The sequence below is a fragment of the Oncorhynchus mykiss genome, chromosome 25, assembly GCF_057628025.1.
Source record: "Oncorhynchus mykiss isolate SJ-2025 chromosome 25, ASM5762802v1, whole genome shotgun sequence".
Classification (NCBI taxonomy): Eukaryota; Metazoa; Chordata; class Actinopteri; order Salmoniformes; family Salmonidae; genus Oncorhynchus; species Oncorhynchus mykiss.
Window position 1 is genome coordinate 18,450,802 of NC_143046.1, and position 23,885 is coordinate 18,474,686.

The 23,885-nt window shown below is 43.5% G+C and overlaps 1 protein-coding gene across 3 annotated transcripts in view; it reads right to left on the bottom strand.

Moving 5' to 3' along the window:
* mtmr7a (myotubularin related protein 7a) overlaps positions 1-23,885 on the bottom strand; it is a 44,051-nt gene that overhangs the window by 9,515 nt on the left and 10,651 nt on the right. For all 3 annotated transcript variants that reach the window (XM_021583487.3, XM_021583489.3, XM_090220302.1), the window contains one exon: positions 190-324. In XM_021583487.3, the coding sequence (XP_021439162.3) occupies positions 190-324 (135 nt within the window). The remainder of the gene's footprint in view (positions 1-189; positions 325-23,885) is intronic.

Below are 23,885 nucleotides of genomic sequence, written 5' to 3' on the forward strand. Positions count from 1 at the left end.
GTGCATGTTCTGAACGGCATGAAGCCAGGCATTTAATGTGAGCTTGACCAGCTGACACCAGGCCCAAGATGAGCCCCTGGCCCCAGGGCCCAGCTGGCAAAATGCTGCATTGAAAAACAAAGCTCCACCTGAACATACAGAATAGACGTTGTTGAAGGACTTCCATTGGCCCTGTGGCCAGGGGCTCACCTTGGGCCTGGTGTCCACCACATACATGAAGTCACTACGGGGGTTGGACCTCACAATGGCCTCCAGCATCTGCTCATCCTCCAGGCAGCGGGCACTGAAGCCAGACAGGGGCTGACTGCTACGACAGATGGCAGCCTGGAGAGGGGGTAGAAGGGAGAGACCTTACTCTAAAAACAAGGCAATATACTATACAGTAGCCCTGTTGTACTATACAGTCAGAATAATGACATATTCACACTGCTGATGCATATTTCTAGGACAGAAACCTACATTTACCATAGTGATTATGTCTTGGCGTAATACAGCAACTGCACAATTTCATATTTTTGTATGAGGCGTGGGGGAGATTGGGCCAGCGACCCCAGTGTGGTTCCCAGAGTGACTTGTCCCCCACAGATCATACATACAGAGCAGCAGGGAGAACAGAGCCACATCTGAACACTGAACCCTGGGAACCTGACCTCACACATAAAACACTCTAACCCAGGCTGCAATATGAACTTTATATAGAGACTGGTCCACACTGTTCTACTGCAATATGAACTTTATATAGAGACTGGTCCCGACTGTACTACTGAAATATGACATTTATATAGAGACTGGTCCTTACTGTTTTACTGCGATATGAGCTTTATATAGAGACTGGTCCTCACTGTTCTACTGCAATATGAACATTATTTAGAGACTGGTCCTCACTGTTCGACTGCAATATGAACATTCTTTAGAGACTGGTCCTCATTGTTCTACTCCAATATGACCTTTAAATAGAGACTGGTCATCACTGTTCCAATGCAATATGAACTTTAAATAGAGACTGGTCTGCACTGTTCTACTGCAATATGAACTTTATATAGAGACTGGTCCTCACTGTTCAACAATAATATGAAGTTTATATAGAGACTGACCCTCACTGATCTACTGCAATATTAATTTTATATAGACACTGGTCCTCACTGTTCTACTAAAATATGAGCTGTATATAGAGACTGGTCCTCACTGTTCCAATGCAATATGAACTTTATAAAGAGACTGGTCCCTACCGTTCCACTGCAATATGAACTTTATATAGAGACTGGTCCTCACTGTTCTATTGCAATATGAACTTTATATAGAGACTGGTCCTCACTGTTCTATTGCAATATGAACTTTATATAGAGACTGGTCCACACTGATCCAACGCAATATGAAATTTATATAGAGACTGGTCCCGACTATACTACTGAAATATGAAATTTATATAGAGACTGGTCCTTACTGTTTTACTGCGGTATGAGCTTTATATAGAGACTGGTCCTCACTGTTCTACTGCAATATGAACTTTATTTAGAGACTGGTCCTCACTGTTCGACTGCAATATGAACATTCTTTAGAGACTGGTCCTCACTGTTCTACTGCAATATGACCTTTAAATAGAGACTGGTCCTCACTGTTCCAATGCAATATGAACTTTATAAAGAGACTGGTCCCTACTGTTCCACTGCAATATGAACTTTATATAGAGACTGGTCCTCACTGTTCTACTGCAATATGAGCATCATAAAGAGAATGGTCCTCACTGTTCTATTGCAATATGAACTTTATATAGAGACTGGTCCCAACTGTTCTACTGCAACATGAACTTTACATAGAGACTGGTCCTCACTGTTCTATTAAAATATGAGCTTTATGTAGAGACTGGTCATCACTGTTCTACTGCAATTTGAACTTTAGAAAGAGACTCTGTCCTCACTGTTCTACTGCAATATGAGCTTTAAAAAGAGACTAGTCCTCACTGTTCTACTGCAATATGAACTTTATATAGAGACTGGTCCCGACTGTACTACTGAAATATGAAATTTATATAGAGACTGGTCCTTACTGTTTTACTGCGATATGAGCTTTATATAGAGACTGGTCCTCACTGTTCTACTGCAATATGAACTTTATTTAGAGACTGGTCCTCACTGTTCGACTGCAATATGAACATTCTTTAGAGACTGGTCCTCACTGTTCTACTGCAATATGACCTTTAAATAGAGACTGGTCCTCACTGTTCCAATGCAATATGAACTTTATAAAGAGACTGGTCCTCACTGTTCTACTGCAATATGAGCATCATAAAGAGACTGGTCCTCACTGTTCTAATGCAATATGAACTTAAAATAGAGACTGGTCCAAACCGTTCCACTGCAATATGAACGTTATATAGAGATTGGTCCGCACTGTTCAACTGTAATATAACTTGAAATAGAAACTGGTCCTCACAGTTCTACTGCAATATGACCTTTAAATAGAGACTGGTCCTCACTGTTCCAATGCAATATGAACTTTATAAAGAGACTGGTCCCTACTGTTCCACTGCAATATGAACTTTATATAGAGACTGGTCCTCACTGTTCTACTGCAATATGAGCATCATAAAGAGACTGGTCCTCACTGTTCTATTGCAATATGAACTTTATATAGAGACTGGTCCCTACTGTTCTACTGCAAAATGAGCTTTATATAGAATACTGCTCCTCAGTGTTCGACTGCAATATGAACTTTATATAGAGACTTGTCCCAACTGTTCTACTGCAATATGAACTTTACATAGAGACTGGTCCTCACTGTTGTACTACAATATGAGCTTTATGTAGAGACTGGTCCTCACTGTTCCAATGCAATATGAACTTAAAATAGTCTGGTCCAAACCGTTCCACTGCAATATGAACGTTATATAGAAACTGGTCATCACTGTTCTACTGCAATATTAACTTTATATAGAGACTGGTCCCTACTGTTCTACTGCAATATGAACTTTATTTAGAGACTGGTCCTCACTGTTCTACTGCAATATGAACTTTATATAGAGACTGGTCCCTACCGTTCTACTGCAATCTGAACTTTATATAGAGACTGGTCCTCACTGTTCTATTGCAATATGAACTTCATATAGAGACTGGTCTTCACTGTTCTACTGCAATATGACCTTTTTATAGAGACTGGTCCTCACTGTTCAACTGCAATTTGAACTTTAGAAAGAGACTCTGTCCTCACTGTTCTACTGCAATATGAGCTTTAAAAAGAGACTAGTCCTCACTGTTCTACTGCAATATGCACTTTATATAGAGACGGGTCCTCACTGTTCTACTGCAATGTAAACTTTATATAGAGACTGGTCCCTACCGTTCTACTGCAATATGAACTTTATATAGAGACTGGTCCTAACTGTTCTACTGCAATATGAGCGTTATAAAGAGACTGGCCCTCACTGTTCTACTGCAATATGAACTTTATTTTGAGACTGGTCCCTACCGTTCCACTGCAATATGAACTTTATATAGAGACTGGTACTCACTGTTCAACTGCAATATGAGCTTTATATAGAGACGGGTCATCACTCTTCTACTGCAATATGAACTTTATATAGAGACTGGTCCCTACTGTTCTACTGCAATATGAACTTTATTTAGAGACAGTCCTCACTGTTCTACTGCAATATGAACTTTATATAGAGATTGGTCCCTACCGTTCTACTGCAATATGAACTTTATATAGAGACTGGTCCTCACTGTTCTACTGCAATTTGAACTTTATATAAAGACTGGTCCTCACTGTTCTATTGCAATATGAACTTAAAATAGAGACTGGTCTTCACTGTTCTACTGCAATATGACCTTTTTATAGAGACTGGTCCTCACTGTTCTACTGCAATATTAACTTTATTTAGAGACTGGTCCTCACTGTTCGACTGCAATATGAACATTCTTTAGAGACTGGTCATCACTGTTCTACTGCAATATGAACTTAAAATAGAGACTGGTCCCTACTGTTCTACTGCAATATGAACTTTATTTAGAGACTGGTCCTCACTGTTCTACTGCAATATGAACTTTATATAGAGATTGGTCCGCACTGTTCAACTGTAATATAACTTGAAATAGAGACTGGTCCTCACAGTTCTACTGCAATATGACCTTTAAATAGAGACTGGTCCTCACTGTTCCAATGCAATATGCACTTTATAAAGAGACTGGTCCCTACTGTTCCACTGCAATATTAACTTTATATAGAGACTGGTCCTCACTGTTCTACTGCAATATGAGCATCATAAAGAGACTGGTCCTCACTGTTCTATTGCAATATGAACTTTATATAGAGACTTGTTCTCACTGTTCTACTGCAATATGAACTTTATATAGAGACTGGTCCTCACTGTTCTATTGCAATATGAGCATTACATAGAGACTAGTCCTGAATGTTCTACTGCAATATGAACTATATAAAGAGACTGGTCCTCACTGTTCCACTGCAATATGAACTTAATATAGAGGCTGGTCCTCACCGTTCTACTGCAATATGAGCTTTATATAGAGACTGGTCCTCACTGTTCTACTGCAATATGAACTTTACATAGAGACTGGTCCTCACTGTTCTACTGCAATATGAACTTTATATAGAGATTGGTCCGCACTGTTCAACTGTAATATAACTTGAAATAGAGACTGGTCCTCACTGTTTTACTGCAATATTAACTTTATATAGAGACTGGTCCCTACCGTTCTACTGCAATATGAACTTTATATAGAGACTGGTCCTCACTGTTCCAATGCAATATAAACTTTATATAGAGACTGGTCCTCACTGTTCTACTGCAATATGAGCATCATAAAGAGACTGTTCCTCACTGTTCTATTGCAATATGAACTTTATATAGAGACTGGTCCCTACTGTTCTACTGCAAAATGAGCTTTATATAGAATACTGCTCCTCAGTGTTCGACTGCAATATGAACTTTATATAGAGACTTGTCCCAACTGTTCTACTGCAATATGAACTTTACATAGAGACAGGTCTTCACTGCTCTACTACAATATGAGCTTTATGTAGAGACGGGTCATCACTGTTCTACTGCAATATGAACTTAAAATAGAGACTGGTCCCTACTGTTCTACTGCAATATGCACTTTATTTAGAGACTGGTCCTCACTGTTCTACTGCAATATGAACTTTATATAGAGACTGGTCTTCACTGTTCTACTGCAATATGAGCTTTAAAAAGAGACTAGTCCTCACTGTTCTACTGGAATATGAACTTTATATAGAGACTGGTCCTCACTGTTCTACTGCAATATGAACTTTACATAGAGACCGGTCCTCACTGTTCTACTGCAATATGAACTTTATATAGAGATTGGTCCGCACTGTTCAACTGTAATATAACTTGAAATAGAGACTGGTCCTCACTGTTCCAATGCAATATGAACTTTATAAAGAGACTGGTCCCTACTGTTCCACTGCAATATGAACTTTATATAGAGACTGGTCCTCACTGTTCTACTGCAATATCAGCATCATAAAGAGACTGGTCCTCACTGTTCTATTGCAATATGAACTTTATATAGAGACTGGTCCCTACTGTTCTACTGCAAAATGAGCTTTATTTAGAATACTGCTCCTCAGTGTTCGACTGCAATATGAACTTTATATAGAGACTGGTCCTCACAGTTCTACTGCAATATGACCTTTAAATAGAGACTGGTCCTCACTGTTCCAATGCAATATGAACTTTATAAAGAGACTGGTCCCTACTGTTCCACTGCAATATTAACTTTATATAGAGACTGGTCCTCACTGTTCTACTGCAATATGAGCATCATAAAGAGACTGGTCCTCACTGTTCTATTGCAATATGAACTTTATATAGAGACTTGTTCTCACTGTTCTACTGCAATATGAACTTTATATAGAGACTGGTCCTCACTGTTCTATTGCAATATGAGCATTACATAGAGACTAGTCCTGAATGTTCTACTGCAATATGAACTATATAAAGAGACTGGTCCTCACTGTTCCACTGCAATATGAACTTAATATAGAGGCTGGTCCTCACCGTTCTACTGCAATATGAGCTTTATATAGAGACTGGTCCTCACTGTTCTACTGCAATATGAACTTTACATAGAGACTGGTCCTCACTGTTCTACTGCAATATGAACTTTATATAGAGATTGGTCCGCACTGTTCAACTGTAATATAACTTGAAATAGAGACTGGTCCTCACTGTTTTACTGCAATATTAACTTTATATAGAGACTGGTCCCTACCGTTCTACTGCAATATGAACTTTATATAGAGACTGGTCCTAACTGTTCTACTGCAATATGAGCGTTATAAAGAGACTGGCCATCACTGTTCTACTGCAATATGAACTTTATTTTGAGACTGGTCCCTACCGTTCCACTGCAATATGAACTTTATATAGAGACTGGTCCTCACTGTTCTAATGCAATATGAACTTTATATAGAGACTGGTCCTCACTGTTCTAATGCAATATGAACTTTATATAGAGACTGGTCCTCACTGTTCAACTGCAATTTGAACTTTAGAAAGAGACTCTGTCCTCACTGTTCTACTGCAATATGAGCTTTAAAAAGAGACTAGTCCTCACTGTTCTACTGCAATATGAACTTTATATAGAGACTGGTCCTCACTGTTCTACTGCAATATTAACTTTATTTAGAGACTGGTCCTCACTGTTCGACTGCAATATGAACATTCTTTAGAGACTGGTCCTCACTGTTCTACTGCAATATGACCTTTAAATAGAGACTGGTCCTCACTGTTCCAATGCAATATAAACTTTATATAGAGACTGGTCCTCACTGTTCTACTGCAATATGAGCATCATAAAGAGACTGTTCCTCACTGTTCTATTGCAATATGAACTTTATATAGAGACTGGTCCCTACTGTTCTACTGCAAAATGAGCTTTATATAGAATACTGCTCCTCAGTGTTCGACTGCAATATGAACTTTATATAGAGACTTGTCCCAACTGTTCTACTGCAATATGAACTTTACATAGAGACAGGTCTTCACTGCTCTACTACAATATGAGCTTTATGTAGAGACTGGTCATCACTGTTCTACTGCAATATGAACTTAAAATAGAGACTGGTCCCTACTGTTCTACTGCAATATGCACTTTATTTAGAGACTGGTCCTCACTGTTCTACTGCAATATGAACTTTATTTAGAGACAGTCCTCACTGTTCTACTGCAATATGAACTTTATATAGAGATTGGTCCCTACCGTTCTACTGCAATATGAACTTTATATAGAGACTGGTCCTCACTGTTCTACTGCAATTTGAACTTTATATAAAGACTGGTCCTCACTGTTCTATTGCAATATGAACTTAAAATAGAGACTGGTCTTCACTGTTCTACTGCAATATGACCTTTTTATAGAGACTGGTCCTCACTGTTCTACTGCAATATTAACTTTATTTAGAGACTGGTCCTCACTGTTCGACTGCAATATGAACATTCTTTAGAGACTGGTCATCACTGTTCTACTGCAATATGAACTTAAAATAGAGACTGGTCCCTACTGTTCTACTGCAATATGAACTTTATTTAGAGACTGGTCCTCACTGTTCTACTGCAATATGAACTTTATATAGAGATTGGTCCGCACTGTTCAACTGTAATATAACTTGAAATAGAGACTGGTCCTCACAGTTCTACTGCAATATGACCTTTAAATAGAGACTGGTCCTCACTGTTCCAATGCAATATGCACTTTATAAAGAGACTGGTCCCTACTGTTCCACTGCAATATTAACTTTATATAGAGACTGGTCCTCACTGTTCTACTGCAATATGAGCATCATAAAGAGACTGGTCCTCACTGTTCTATTGCAATATGAACTTTATATAGAGACTTGTTCTCACTGTTCTACTGCAATATGAACTTTATATAGAGACTGGTCCTCACTGTTCTATTGCAATATGAGCATTACATAGAGACTAGTCCTGAATGTTCTACTGCAATATGAACTATATAAAGAGACTGGTCCTCACTGTTCCACTGCAATATGAACTTAATATAGAGGCTGGTCCTCACCGTTCTACTGCAATATGAGCTTTATATAGAGACTGGTCCTCACTGTTCTACTGCAATATGAACTTTACATAGAGACTGGTCCTCACTGTTCTACTGCAATATGAACTTTATATAGAGATTGGTCCGCACTGTTCAACTGTAATATAACTTGAAATAGAGACTGGTCCTCACTGTTTTACTGCAATATTAACTTTATATAGAGACTGGTCCCTACCGTTCTACTGCAATATGAACTTTATATAGAGACTGGTCCTCACTGTTCCAATGCAATATAAACTTTATATAGAGACTGGTCCTCACTGTTCTACTGCAATATGAGCATCATAAAGAGACTGTTCCTCACTGTTCTATTGCAATATGAACTTTATATAGAGACTGGTCCCTACTGTTCTACTGCAAAATGAGCTTTATATAGAATACTGCTCCTCAGTGTTCGACTGCAATATGAACTTTATATAGAGACTTGTCCCAACTGTTCTACTGCAATATGAACTTTACATAGAGACAGGTCTTCACTGCTCTACTACAATATGAGCTTTATGTAGAGACGGGTCATCACTGTTCTACTGCAATATGAACTTAAAATAGAGACTGGTCCCTACTGTTCTACTGCAATATGCACTTTATTTAGAGACTGGTCCTCACTGTTCTACTGCAATATGAACTTTATATAGAGACTGGTCTTCACTGTTCTACTGCAATATGAGCTTTAAAAAGAGACTAGTCCTCACTGTTCTACTGGAATATGAACTTTATATAGAGACTGGTCCTCACTGTTCTACTGCAATATGAACTTTACATAGAGACCGGTCCTCACTGTTCTACTGCAATATGAACTTTATATAGAGATTGGTCCGCACTGTTCAACTGTAATATAACTTGAAATAGAGACTGGTCCTCACTGTTCCAATGCAATATGAACTTTATAAAGAGACTGGTCCCTACTGTTCCACTGCAATATGAACTTTATATAGAGACTGGTCCTCACTGTTCTACTGCAATATCAGCATCATAAAGAGACTGGTCCTCACTGTTCTATTGCAATATGAACTTTATATAGAGACTGGTCCCTACTGTTCTACTGCAAAATGAGCTTTATTTAGAATACTGCTCCTCAGTGTTCGACTGCAATATGAACTTTATATAGAGACTGGTCCTCACAGTTCTACTGCAATATGACCTTTAAATAGAGACTGGTCCTCACTGTTCCAATGCAATATGAACTTTATAAAGAGACTGGTCCCTACTGTTCCACTGCAATATTAACTTTATATAGAGACTGGTCCTCACTGTTCTACTGCAATATGAGCATCATAAAGAGACTGGTCCTCACTGTTCTATTGCAATATGAACTTTATATAGAGACTTGTTCTCACTGTTCTACTGCAATATGAACTTTATATAGAGACTGGTCCTCACTGTTCTATTGCAATATGAGCATTACATAGAGACTAGTCCTGAATGTTCTACTGCAATATGAACTATATAAAGAGACTGGTCCTCACTGTTCCACTGCAATATGAACTTAATATAGAGGCTGGTCCTCACCGTTCTACTGCAATATGAGCTTTATATAGAGACTGGTCCTCACTGTTCTACTGCAATATGAACTTTACATAGAGACTGGTCCTCACTGTTCTACTGCAATATGAACTTTATATAGAGATTGGTCCGCACTGTTCAACTGTAATATAACTTGAAATAGAGACTGGTCCTCACTGTTTTACTGCAATATTAACTTTATATAGAGACTGGTCCCTACCGTTCTACTGCAATATGAACTTTATATAGAGACTGGTCCTAACTGTTCTACTGCAATATGAGCGTTATAAAGAGACTGGCCATCACTGTTCTACTGCAATATGAACTTTATTTTGAGACTGGTCCCTACCGTTCCACTGCAATATGAACTTTATATAGAGACTGGTCCTCACTGTTCTAATGCAATATGAACTTTATATAGAGACTGGTCCTCACTGTTCTAATGCAATATGAACTTTATATAGAGACTGGTCCTCACTGTTCAACTGCAATTTGAACTTTAGAAAGAGACTCTGTCCTCACTGTTCTACTGCAATATGAGCTTTAAAAAGAGACTAGTCCTCACTGTTCTACTGCAATATGAACTTTATATAGAGACTGGTCCTCACTGTTCTACTGCAATATTAACTTTATTTAGAGACTGGTCCTCACTGTTCGACTGCAATATGAACATTCTTTAGAGACTGGTCCTCACTGTTCTACTGCAATATGACCTTTAAATAGAGACTGGTCCTCACTGTTCCAATGCAATATAAACTTTATATAGAGACTGGTCCTCACTGTTCTACTGCAATATGAGCATCATAAAGAGACTGTTCCTCACTGTTCTATTGCAATATGAACTTTATATAGAGACTGGTCCCTACTGTTCTACTGCAAAATGAGCTTTATATAGAATACTGCTCCTCAGTGTTCGACTGCAATATGAACTTTATATAGAGACTTGTCCCAACTGTTCTACTGCAATATGAACTTTACATAGAGACAGGTCTTCACTGCTCTACTACAATATGAGCTTTATGTAGAGACTGGTCATCACTGTTCTACTGCAATATGAACTTAAAATAGAGACTGGTCCCTACTGTTCTACTGCAATATGCACTTTATTTAGAGACTGGTCCTCACTGTTCTACTGCAATATGAACTTTATATAGAGACTGGTCTTCACTGTTCTACTGCAATATGAGCTTTAAAAAGAGACTAGTCCTCACTGTTCTACTGGAATATGAACTTTATATAGAGACTGGTCCTCACTGTTCTACTGCAATATGAACTTTACATAGAGACCGGTCCTCACTGTTCTACTGCAATCTGAACTTTATATAGAGATTGGTCCGCACTGTTCAACTGTAATATAACTTGAAATAGAGACTGGTCCTCACTGTTCCAATGCAATATGAACTTTATAAAGAGACTGGTCCCTACTGTTCCACTGCAATATGAACTTTATATAGAGACTGGTCCTCACTGTTCTACTGCAATATCAGCATCATAAAGAGACTGGTCCTCACTGTTCTATTGCAATATGAACTTTATATAGAGACTGGTCCCTACTGTTCTACTGCAAAATGAGCTTTATTTAGAATACTGCTCCTCAGTGTTCGACTGCAATATGAACTTTATATAGAGACTTGTCCCAACTGTTCTACTGCAATATGAACTTTACATAGAGACTGGTCCTCACTGTTGTACTACAATATGAGCTTTATGTAGAGACTGGTCCTCACTGTTCCAATGCAATATGAACTTAAAATAGAGTCTGGTCCAAACCGTTACACTGCAATATGAACGTTATATAGAAACTGGTCATCACTGTTCTACTGGAATATTAACTTTATTTAGAGACTGGTCCTCACTGTTCTACTGCAATATGAACTTTATATAGAGACTGGTCCCTACCGTTCTACTGCAATCTGAACTTTATATAGAGACTGGTCCTCACTGTTCTACTGCAATGTAAACTTTATATAGAGACTTGTTCTCACTGTTCAACTGTAATATAACTTGAAATAGAGACTGGTCCTCACTGTTTTACTGCAATATTAACTTTATATAGAGACTGGTCCCTACCGTTCTACTGCAATATGAACTTTATATAGAGACTGGTCCTAACTGTTCTACTGCAATATGAGCGTTATAAAGAGACTGGCCCTCACTGTTCTACTGCAATATGAACTTTATTTTGAGACTGGTCCCTACCGTTCCACTGCAATATGAACTTTATATAGAGACTGGTACTCACTGTTCAACTGCAATATGAGCTTTATATAGAGACTGGTCCTCACTGTTCTAATGCAATATGAACTTTATATAGAGACTGGTCCTCACTGTTCTACTGCAATATGACCTTTAAATAGACACTGGTCCCTACTGTTCTACTGCAAAATGAGCTTTATATAGAATACTGCTCCTCAGTGTTCGACTGCAATATGAACTTTATATAGAGACTTGTCCCAACTGTTCTACTGCAATATGAACTTAAAATAGAGTCTGGTCCAAACCGTTCCACTGCAATATGAACGTTATATAGAAACTGGTCCTCACTGTTCTACTGCAATATTAACTTTATATAGAGACTGGTCCCTACTGTTCTACTGCAATATGAACTTTATTTAGAGACTGGTCCTCACTGTTCTACTGCAATATGAACTTTATATAGAGACTGGTCCCTACCGTTCTACTGCAATCTGAACTTTATATAGAGACTGGTCCTCACTGTTCTACTGCAATATGAGCTTTAAAACTAGACTAGTCCTCACTGTTCTACTGCAATATGAACTTTATAAAGAGACTGGTCCTCACTGTTCCACTGCAATATGAACTTTATAAAGAGACTTTACCTCACTGTTCTACTGCAAAATGAGCTTTATATAGAGACTAGTCCTCACTGTTCTACTGCAATATGAACTTTATAAAGAGACTGGTCCTCACTGTTCCACTGCAATATGAACTTTATAAAGAGACTTTACCTCACTGTTCTACTGCAATATGAACTTTATAAAGAGACTGGTCCTCAATGTTCCACTGCAAAATGAGCTTTATATAGAGTCTGGTCCAAACTGTTCCACTGCAATATGAACGTTATATAGAAACTGGTCCTCACTGTTCTACTGCAATATTAACTTTATATAGAGACTGGTCCCTACTGTTCTACTGCAATATGAACTTTATTTAGAGACTGGTCCTCACTGTTCTACTGCAATCTGAACTTTATATGGAGACTAGTCTTCACTGTTCTACTGCAATATGAGCTTTAAAACGAGACTAGTCCTCACTGTTCTACTGCAATATGAACTTTATAAAGAGACTTGTCCTCACTGTTCCACTGCAATATGAACTTTATATAGAGACTGGTCTTCACTGTTCTACTGCAATATGAGCTTTAAAAAGAGACTAGTCCTCACTGTTCTACTGCAATATGAACTTTATAAAGAGACTGGTCCTCACTGTTCCACTGCAATATGAACTTTATAAAGAGACTGGTCCTCACTGTTCTACTGCAATTTGAACTTTATATAGAGACTGGTCCTCACTGTTCTACTACAATATGAGCTTTATGTAGAGACTGGTCCTCACTGTTCTACTGCAATATGAACTTTATTTAGAGACTGGTCCCTACTGTTCTACTGCAATATGAACTTTATTTAGAGACTGGTCCTCACTGTTCTACTGCAATATGAGCTTTAAAAAGAGACTAGTCCCCACTGTTCTACTGCAATATGAACTTTATATAGAGACGGGTCCTCACTGTTCTACTGCAATATGAGCATTACATAGAGACTAGTCCTGAATGTTCTACTGCAATATGAACTTTATAAAGAGACTGGTCCTCACTGTTCCACTGCAATATGAACTTAATATAGAGACTGGTCCCTACTGTTCTCCTGCAATATGAACTTTATTTAGAGACTGGTCCTCACTGTGCTACTGCAATATGAGCTTTATATAGAGACTGGTCCTCACTGTTCTACTGCAATATGAACTTTACATAGAGACTGGTCCTCACTGTTCTACTGCAATATGAACTTTATATAGAGATTGGTCCTCACTGTTCAACTGTAATATAACTTGAAATAGAGACTGGTCCTCACAGTTCTACTGCAATATGACCTTTAAATAGACACTGGTCCCTACTGTTCTACTGTAATATGAACTTTATTTAGAGACTGGTCCTCACTGTTCTACTGCAATATGAGCTTTAAAAAGAGACTAGTCCCCACTGTTCTACTGCAATATGAACTTTATATAGAGACGGGTCCTCACTGTTCTACTGCAATATGAGCATTACATAGAGACTAGTCCTGAATGTTCTACTGCAATATGAACTTTATAAAGAGACTGGTCCTCACTGTTCCACTGCAATATGAACTTTATAAAGAGACTGGTCCTCACTGTTCTACTGCAATTTGAACTTTATAAAGAGACTGGTCCTCACTGTTCCACTGCAATATGAACTTTATAAAGAGACTGGTCCTCACTGTTCCACTGCAATATGAACTTTATAAAGAGACTGGTCCTCACTGTTCTACTGCAATATGAACTTTATAAAGAGACTGGTCCTCACTGTTCCACTGCAATATGAACTTTATAAAGAGACTGGTCCTCACTGTTCTACTGCAATTTGAACTTTATATAGAGACTGGTCCTCACTGTTCTACTACAATATGAGCTTTATGTAGAGACTGGTCCTCACTGTTCTACTGCAATATGAACTTTATTTAGAGACTGGTCCCTACTGTTCTACTGCAATATGAACTTTATTTAGAGACTGGTCCTCACTGTTCTACTGCAATATGAGCATTACATAGAGACTAGTCCTGAATGTTCTACTGCAATAAGAACTTTATTTAGAGACTGGTCCTCACTGTGCTAATGCAATATGAGCTTTATATAGAGACTGGTCCTCACTGTTCTACTGCAATTTGAACTTTATATAGAGACTGGACCTCACTGTTCTACTACAATATGAGCTTTATGTAGAGACTGGTCCTCACTGTTCAACTGTAATATAACTTGAAATAGAGACTGGTCCTCACAGTTCTACTGCAATATGACCTTTAAATAGACACTGGTCCCTACTGTTCTACTGCAAAATGAGCTTTATATAGAATACTGCTCCTCACTGTTCTACTGCAATATGAGCATTACATAGAGACTAGTCCTGAATGTTCTACTGCAATATGAACTTTATATAGAGATTGGTCCGCACTGTTCAACTGTAATATAACTTGAAATAGAGACTGGTCCTCACTGTTTTACTGCAATATGAACTTTATATAGAGACTGGTCCCTACCGTTCTACTGCAATATTAACTTTATATAGAGACTGGTCCTAACTGTTCTACTGCAATATGAGCTTTATATAGAGACTGGTCCTCACTGTTCAACTGCAATATGAACTTTATGTAGAGACCTGTCCTCACTGTTCTACTGCAATATGAACTTTACATAGAGACTGGTCCTCACTGTTCTACTGCAATATGAACTTTATAAAGAGACTGGTCCTCACTGTTCTACTGCAATATGAACTTTATTTTGAGACTGGTCCCTACCGTTCCACTGCAATATTAACTTTATATAGAGACTGGTACTCACTGTTCAACTGCAATATGAGCTTTATATAGAGACTGGTCCTCACCGTTCTAATGCAATATGAGCGTTATAAAGAGACTGGTCCTCACTGTTCAACTGCAATATGAACTTTATATATAGAGGCTGGTCCTCACTGTTCTACTGCAATATGAACTTTATGTAGAGACTTGTCCTCACTGTTCTACTGCAATATGAACTTTACATAGAGACTGGTCCTCACTGTTCTACTGCAATATGAGCATTACATAGAGACTAGTCCTGAATGTTCTACTGCAATATGAACTTTATAAAGAGACTGGTCCTCACTGTTCCACTGCAATATGAACTTTATATAGAGACTGGTCCTCAATGTTCAACTGTAATATTAACTTGAAATAGAGACTGGTCCTCACTGTTCTACTACATTATGAACTTTATATAGAGACTGGTCGTCACTGTTCTACTGCAACATGAACGTTATATAGAGACTCCTCACTGTTCTACTGCAATATGAACTTTATATAGAGACTGGTCCTCACTGTTCTACTGCAACATGAACTTTATTTAGAGACTGGTCCTCACTGTTGTACTGCAATATGAGCTTTATATAGAGACTGGTCCTCACTGTTCAACTGTAATATTAACTTGAAATAGAGACTGGTCCTCACTGTTCTACTACATTATGAACTTTATATTGAGACTGGTCCTCACTGTTCTGCTGCAATATGAGCTTTATTTAGAGACTGGTCCCTACTGTTCTACTGCAATATGAACTTTATATAGAGACTGGTCCTGTCACACCCTGACCATAGTTTGCTTTGTATGTGTCTATGTTAGTTGCTTGTGTCAGCACATTTTGGTATATAGCTTCACGGTCGTTTTTCGTTTATTGTTTTGTTTTCAGTGTTCAGTGCTTTCTTTAATTCAAATATCATCATGAACATATACCACGCTGCATTTTGGTCCGCTTCGTACGACAATCGTGACAGAATCACCCACCACAACCGGACCAAGCGGCGTGGTAACGGGCAGCAGCAGCAGCAGCAGCAGCCAGCATCACAAGACTCATGGACATGGGAGGACAAGTTGGACGGAAAAGGAGGGGAATATCGCCGCCCCAAAGCAGAGCTTGAGGCAGCAAAGGCAGAGAGGCGCTGGTATGAGGAGGCAGCACGGCGGCGCGGTTGGAAGCCCGATAGTCAGCCCCAAAAATGTCTTGGGAGGGGGCACACGGGGAGTGTGGCGAAGCCAGGTAGGAGACCTGCGCCAACTCCCCGTGCTTACCGGAGAGCGAGAGGGACCGGGCAGGCACTGTGTTATGCTGTGGAGCGCACGGTGTCCCCGGTGCGGGTGCATAGCCCGGTGCGGCACATTCCAGCTCCTTGTATCGGCCGGTCTAGAGTGGGCATCAAGCCAGGTGCCATGAAGCTCTACGCATCTGGTCTCCAGTGCGTCTCCTTGGGCCGGCGTACATGGCACCAGCCTTACGCATTGTGTCCCCGGTTCGCCAGCACAGCCCAGTGCGGCCTATTCCACCCCGCCGCACTGGTCGGGCTACGGGGAGCATTCAACCAGGTAAGGTTGGGCAGGCTCGGTGCTCAAGAGCTCCAGTGCCCCTGCACGGCCCGGTCTATCCAGTGCCACCTCCACGCACCAGCCCTCCGGTGGCAGCCCCCCGCACCAGGCTGTCTCTCCGTCTTCTGCCTACAAGGTCTCCCAACTGTCCAGCGCTGCCAGAGCCTTCCGTCTGTCCAGAGCTGCTAGAGTCTCCCATCTGTCCAGAGCTGCTAGAGTCTCCCGTCTGTCCAGAGCTGCTGGAGTCTCCTGTCTGTCCAGAGCTGCTAGAGTCTTCCGCCTGTCCTGAGCTGTTAGAGCTGCCAGTCTGTCCTGAGCCGTCAGTCAGCCAGGAGCTGCCAGAGCCGTCAGTCAGCCAGGAGCTGCCAAAGCCATCAGTCAGCCAGGAGCTGCCAGAACTGTCAGTCAGCCAGGACCTGCCAGAGCCGTCAGTCAGCCAGGAGCTGCCAGAGCCGTCAGTCAGCCAGGAGCTGCCAGAGCCGCCAGCCAGGAGCTGCCAGAGCCGTCAGCCAGTCCTGAGCTACCCTTCAGTCCTGAGCTACCCTTCAGTCCTGAGCTACCCTTCAGTCCTGAGCTACCCCTCAGTCTGGAGCTGCCCCTCAGTCCCGAGCTGCCCCTCAGTCCCGAGCTGCTTTAGTAGAGTTGCCAGTCCTAGGTCGGCGGTGAAGGTCGCCGCTCAAAGGACGCTACTAAGGGGGCCACGTCCAGCGCCAGAGCCGCCACCGCGGACAGATGCCCACCCAGACCCTCCCCTATAGGTTCAGGTTTTGCGGCCGGAGTCCGCACCTTAGGGGGGGGGGGGGGGGGGCGTTTTTTGTTTATTGTTTTGTATTCAGTGTTCAGTGCTTTCTTTAATTCAAATATCATCATGAACACATACCACGCTGCATTTTGGTCCGCTTCGTACGACGATCGTGACAGGTCCTCACTGTTCTACAGTACATACACAGGCACACAGATGTAGTAGTCATCAGTCCTGTGCAGAGTTTGAAGCCGGTTGTATGTCTAATTCACTCTCCTCTGACTCTGGTCTCTAGGGTGGGTCACACATGGGCTGCATTCCAAATATCACCATATTGGGCCCTGGTCAAAGGTAGTGTGCTATATAGGGAATAGGGTGCTATTTGGGACACACATGCACTCATACCGTACTTCATAGAAGTGCATTGAAAAGAAAAGATTTGTTCATCACAGGGGAGCCCTGGGTTTCCTTGGGAAGTGAAGCCTGTGCCAGAAAAGCCCAGCCCTGTCTGAACTAGATACTGCAAGGAGCTGCAAGGAGCCTGGCCTGAACCTTATCACAGCCATGTATACTGCTAGGAGCCTGGCCTGAAGCTTATCATAGCCATGTAAACTGCTAGGAGCCTGACCTGAACCTTATCACAGCCATATATACTGCTAGGAGCCTGACCTGAACCGTATCACAGCCATATATACTGCTAGGAGCCTGGCCTGAACCTTATCACAGCAATGTACACTGCTAGGAGCCTGACCTGAAACTTATCACAGCCATATATACTGCTAGGAGCCTGGCCTGAAGCTTATCATAGCCATATACACTGCTAGGAGCCTGACCTGAATCTTAAAGAGTTACTTGTCTAACAGAACACGGAGGGTGTTCTTTAATGGAAGCCTATCAAATACAATCCAGTTAGAATCAAGAATTCCCCAGGGTAGCTGTTTAGGCACCTTGCTTTTTTTACTTTTGCTTGCACCTTGCTTTTTTAAAATTTTTACTAACGACATGCCACTGACTGAGTAAAGCCAGAGTTTATATGTATGCGGATGACTCAACACTATACACATCAGCTGCTACAGCGACTGAAATGACTGCAACACTCAACAAAGAGCTGCAGTTGGTTTAAGAGTGGGTGGCAAGGAATAAATTAGCCCTAAATATTTCTAAAACTGAAAGCATTGTATTTGGAACAAAACACTCACTACAACCTAAACCTCAACTAAATCTTGTAATAAAAAATGTGGAAATTGAGCAAGTTGAGATGACTAAACTACTTGGATTAACACTAGATTGTAAACTGTCATGGTCAAAACATATTGATGCAGTAGTAGCTAAAATGGGGAGAAGTCTGTCTATAATAAAGAGATGCTCTGCCTTCTTAACAACACTATCAACAAGGCAGGTCCTACAGGCCTTAGTATTGTCGCACCTTGACTACTGTTCAGTTGTGTGGTCAAGTGCCACAAAAAGGACTTTTTTGCAATGGGCTCAGAACAGGGCAGCACGGCTGGCCCTTGGATGTACAGAGAGCTAATATTAATAATACGCATGTCAATCTCTCCTGGCTGAAAGTGGAGGAGAGATTAACTTCATCACTACTTTTATTTATGAGAGGTATTGACATGTTGAATGCACCGCTTGGACACCCATGCATACCCCACAAGACATGCCACAAGAGGTCTCTTCACAGTCCCCAAGCCCAGAACAGACTATGGGAGGCACACAGTACTACATAGAGCCATGACTACATGGAACTCTATTCCACATCAAGTAACTGACGAAAGCAGTAAAATTGGATTTAAAAAAACAGATTTAAAAAAACACCTTATGGAACAGCGGGGACTGTGAAGCAACACACACATTGGCACAGACACATGCATACACACACACACAATAACATACGCACTATACATACACATGGATTTAGTACTGTAGATATGTGGTAGTGGTGGAGTAGGGGTGGAGTAGGGGCCAGAGGGCACACAGTGTGTTGTGAAATCTGTGAATGTATTGTAACATTTTGTAACGGCTTCTAGAGGTAGTGGGTGGAGGAGTCAGGTGCAGAGAGCCGGGTAGTCTTTTATTTCCAAAAAACAGAGAGACGGTCACGCCACACACACAAGGGCGCATAAATACCCAGTCCAACAAACAGGACGAAACTGTTCGGAAAAATGGAATCCACAAAATATTCACACACCATAAACAGAAAAACAAGCCCGCACAAAAGCCGGCGGGCCTACTGGGTTTAAATAGCCCAAAACCTAAACACGAAACAGGTGCAACTAATCAGACACAACTAAATGAAACAGAAAAAGGAATCGGTGGCAGCTAGTAGGCCGGCGACGACGAGCGCCGAGCGCCGCCCGAACAGGAAGAGGCACCATCTTCGGCTCCCGCAGCGCGCCAACCCCGGCCTCGAGGGCGAACCGGAGGGCGAGGTGCAGGGCGATCCGGGTGGAGGCGGTGGAAGTCCTTCAAGAGGGAAAATGTCCCCCACCGGTACCCAGCACCTCTCCTCCGGACCGCACCCCTCCCAGTCCACGAGGTACTGCAGGCCCCTCACCCGGCGTCTCGAGTCCAGAATAGCTCGTACTGTGTACGCCGGGGACCCCTCGATGTCCAGAGGGGGCGGAGGGACCTCCGGCAACTCACCTTCTTGTAGGGGACCAGCTACCACCGGCCTGAGGAGAGACACATGAAACGAGGGGTTAATGCGATAGTAAGAGGGAAGTTGTAATCTATAACACACCTCGTTTATCCTCCTCAGGACTTTAAATGGCCCCACACACTGCGGCCCCAGCTTCCGGCAGGGCAGGCGGAGGGGCAGGTCTCGGGTCGAGAGCCAGACTCTGTCCCCTGGTGCGAACACAGGGGCCTCACTGCGGTGGTGGTCAGCGCTCTTCTTCTGCCGTCCACCGGCAAGCTTGAGAGCGTCCTGGACTGCCCGCTAGGTCTCCCTAGAGCGCTGTACCCACTCCTCCACCGCAGGAGCTTCGGTCCGACTCTGATGCCACGGAGCCAGGACCGGCTGGTAGCCCAGCACGCATTGGAATGGCGACATGTTCGTGGAGGAGTGACGAAGTGAGTTCTGGGCCAACTCCGCCCATGGGACGTACCTTGCCCATTCTCCTGGCCGGTCCTTGCAATACGACCGCAGAAACCTACCCACTTCCTGGTTCACTCTCTCCCCCTGCCCATTACTCTCGGGTGATAACCAGAGGTCAGGCTGACCGAGACCCCCAGACGCTCCATAAACGCCCTCCAAACACGGGACGTGAACTGGGGACCTCGATTAGATACGATGTCCTCCGGCACACCGTAGTGCCGGAAGACGTGGGTAAATAGAGCCTCCGCAGTCTGTAGGGCCGTAGGGCAATGTGAGGAGACGGCAGGACTTATAGAACCGATCCACAACGAACAGAATGGTAGTGTTCCACCGAGATGGGGGAAGATCAGTAAGAAAGTCCACCGATAGATGAGACCAGTGCCATTGTGGAACTGGGAGGGGCTGTAACTTCCCTCTAGGCAGGTGCCTAGGAGCCTTACTCTGGACGCACACCGAACAGGAGGAGACATAGAGCCTTACATCCTTGGCTGAGGTGGGCCACCAGTATTTCCCCCTAAGACCCCGCACCATCCTCCCAATCCCAGGATGACCTGAAGAATGTAGTGTGTGAGCCCACCGAATCAATTGATCACGGACACCAAGCGGCACGTACCTGAGACCGGTCGGACACTGTGAAGGCGCAGGTTCCAACCGCAACGCCCGCTCGATGTCCGCGTCCACCTCCCATACCTCCCATACCACCGGAGCCACCAGCCTAGAAGCTGGAAGGATGGGTGTAGGATCGATGGACTGGTCCTCAGTGTCATAGAGACGGGACAGCGCGTCGGCCTTAGTGTTGAGGGAACCTGGTCTATAAGAGATCGTAAATCTAAATTGGGTAAAGAACATGGCCCACCTAGCCTGACGCGGATTCAGTCTCCTCGCCGCCCGGATATATACTCCAGATTGCGGTGGTCAGTCCAGGTGAGGAAAAAGTGCTTAGCCCCCTCAAGCCAGTGTCTCCACACCTTCAGGGCATTTACCATAGCTAGCAACTCCCGGGCCCCCCCATCATAGTTCCGCTCTGCCGGACCCCGCTTCTCAGAAAACAAAGCGCTGGGGCGGAGCTTCGGTAGCGTGCCCGAGCGCTGTGACAGCACGGCTCCAACCCCAGCCTCGGACGCATCCACCTCCACTATGAACGCTAACGAAGGGTCCGGATGCGCCAACACGGGCGCGTCAGTAAACAGCACCTTCAACTGGTTGAAAGCTCCATCTGCCTCGGCCGACCACCGTAAACGCACCGGCCTCCCATTCAGGAGTGAGGTAATAGGCGCCGCCACTTGGCCAAAACCCCGGATAAACCTCCGGTAGTAATTGGCAAACCCTAAAAACCACTGCACCTCCTTTATAGTGGCCGGACTCGGCCAATTACGCACGTCGTTAACGCTGTCACACTCCATCACCACCCCCGAGGTGGAAATGCGATAACCGAGGAAGGAAACGGCTCGTTTGGAGAACACACATTTCTCAGCCTTGACGTATAGGTCATGCTCCAGCAGTCGCCCAAGTACCTTGCGTACCAGGGAGACATGCGCGGCAAAATGTGGCAGAATAGATCAAGATGTCATCAATGTATACCACCACACCCTGCCCATGCAGGTCCCTGAGAATCTCATCTACAAAGGATTGAAAGACGGCTGGAGCATTCTTTAACCCATACGGCATGACGAGGTACTCATAGTGGCCACCAGATTATATGCGCTCCTGAGGTCCAGTTTTGTGAAAAAACACGCTCCGTGGAATGATTCCACCGCCGTAGCGATGAGATGTAACGGATAACTAAATCCCACTGTGATCGAAAATAGACCTCGATAATCAATGCACGGACGCAGTCCTCCCTCCTTTTTTTTCACAAAAAAGAAACTCGAGGAGACGGGTAACATGGAGGGCCGAATGTACCCCTGTCTCAGAGATTCCGTGACATATGTCTCCATAGCCAACGTCTCCTCCTGTGACAATGGGTACACGTGACTCCTGGGAAGTGCAGCGTTCTCCAGGAGGTTTATCACGCAATCCCCCCGTCGATGGGGTGGTAATTTAGTCGCCTTTTTTTTTACAAAAAGCGATAGCCAAATCGGCATATTCTGGGGAAATGCGCACAGTGGAAACCTGGTCTGGACTCTCTACCGACGTGGCACCGATGGAAACTCCTATACACCTACCTAAACACTCCTCTGACCACCCCTGAAGAGCCCCGTCTCCAGGAAATGAGGGGATTGTGAATAGCCAGCCAGGGAATCCCCAACGCCACTGGAAACGCAGGTGAATCAATAAGGTAGAAACTGATCCGCTCCCTATGATCCCCCTGCGTTACCATGTCCAGCGGAATCGTGGCCTTCCTGACCAGCCCTGACCCTAACGGTCGGCTATCTAAGGAGTGCACGGGGAAAGGTGGGTCTATCTGCACCAACGGAATCCCCAACTTACGGGCAAGTCCGCGATCCATAAAACTCCCAGCTGCGCCTGAATCGACTAGCGCCTAATGCTGGAGAGAGGGAAAAAACGCAGGGGGAAAAAAACAAAAAAACATGTGACCAACAGGGAGCTCTGGGTGAATTTGGTGCCTACTCACCTGGGGTGGCCAGGAAGTGTTCCGCCTGCCATCTCAACTCCCAGACGGACTCCTCCAGCACCGGTCCAAAATGTGTCCTCTCTGGCCGCAGTAGGTGCAGGAGGAGTCTCCTCCCCCGGTCCCCCCTAGATGCAGCTCCTCCCAACTCCATCGGAGTTGGAGTGGGAGGGCTGGGAGGTGGAACTGACAGGACCCCCTCTGAACGCCCGCGGGCAGCTAGCAGGTTGTCCAGTCGGATCGACATCTCTATAAGCTTGTCGAGGGAGAGTGTGGTGTCCCGACAAGCTAGCTCCCTGCGGACATCCTCCCGGAGGCTGCATCAGTAGTGGTCCCTCAGGGCCCTGTCATTCCACCCCGGATCAGCAGCCAAGGTCCAGAACTCCAAGGCGAAGTCTTGCGCGCTCCTCGTCTCCAGTCTGAGGTGAAACAGTCGCACACCCGCCGCTCTGCCCTCCGGAGGGTGGTCGAACACGGCCCGAAAACGGCGGGTGAACTCCGGGTAGTGGTCCCGAACCGAGTCTGGGCCGTTCCAGACCGCGTTGGCCCATTCCAGGGTTCTACCCGTCAAACAGGAGACAAGGAGGCTCACACTCTCCTCACCCAAGTTAGTTGGACGAACGGTAGCCAGGTAGAGCTCAAGCTGGAGCAAAAAAACCTGGCACCCAGCTGCCGCTCCATCGTACTCCCTTGGGGGCGCGAGACCTAACGCGCTGG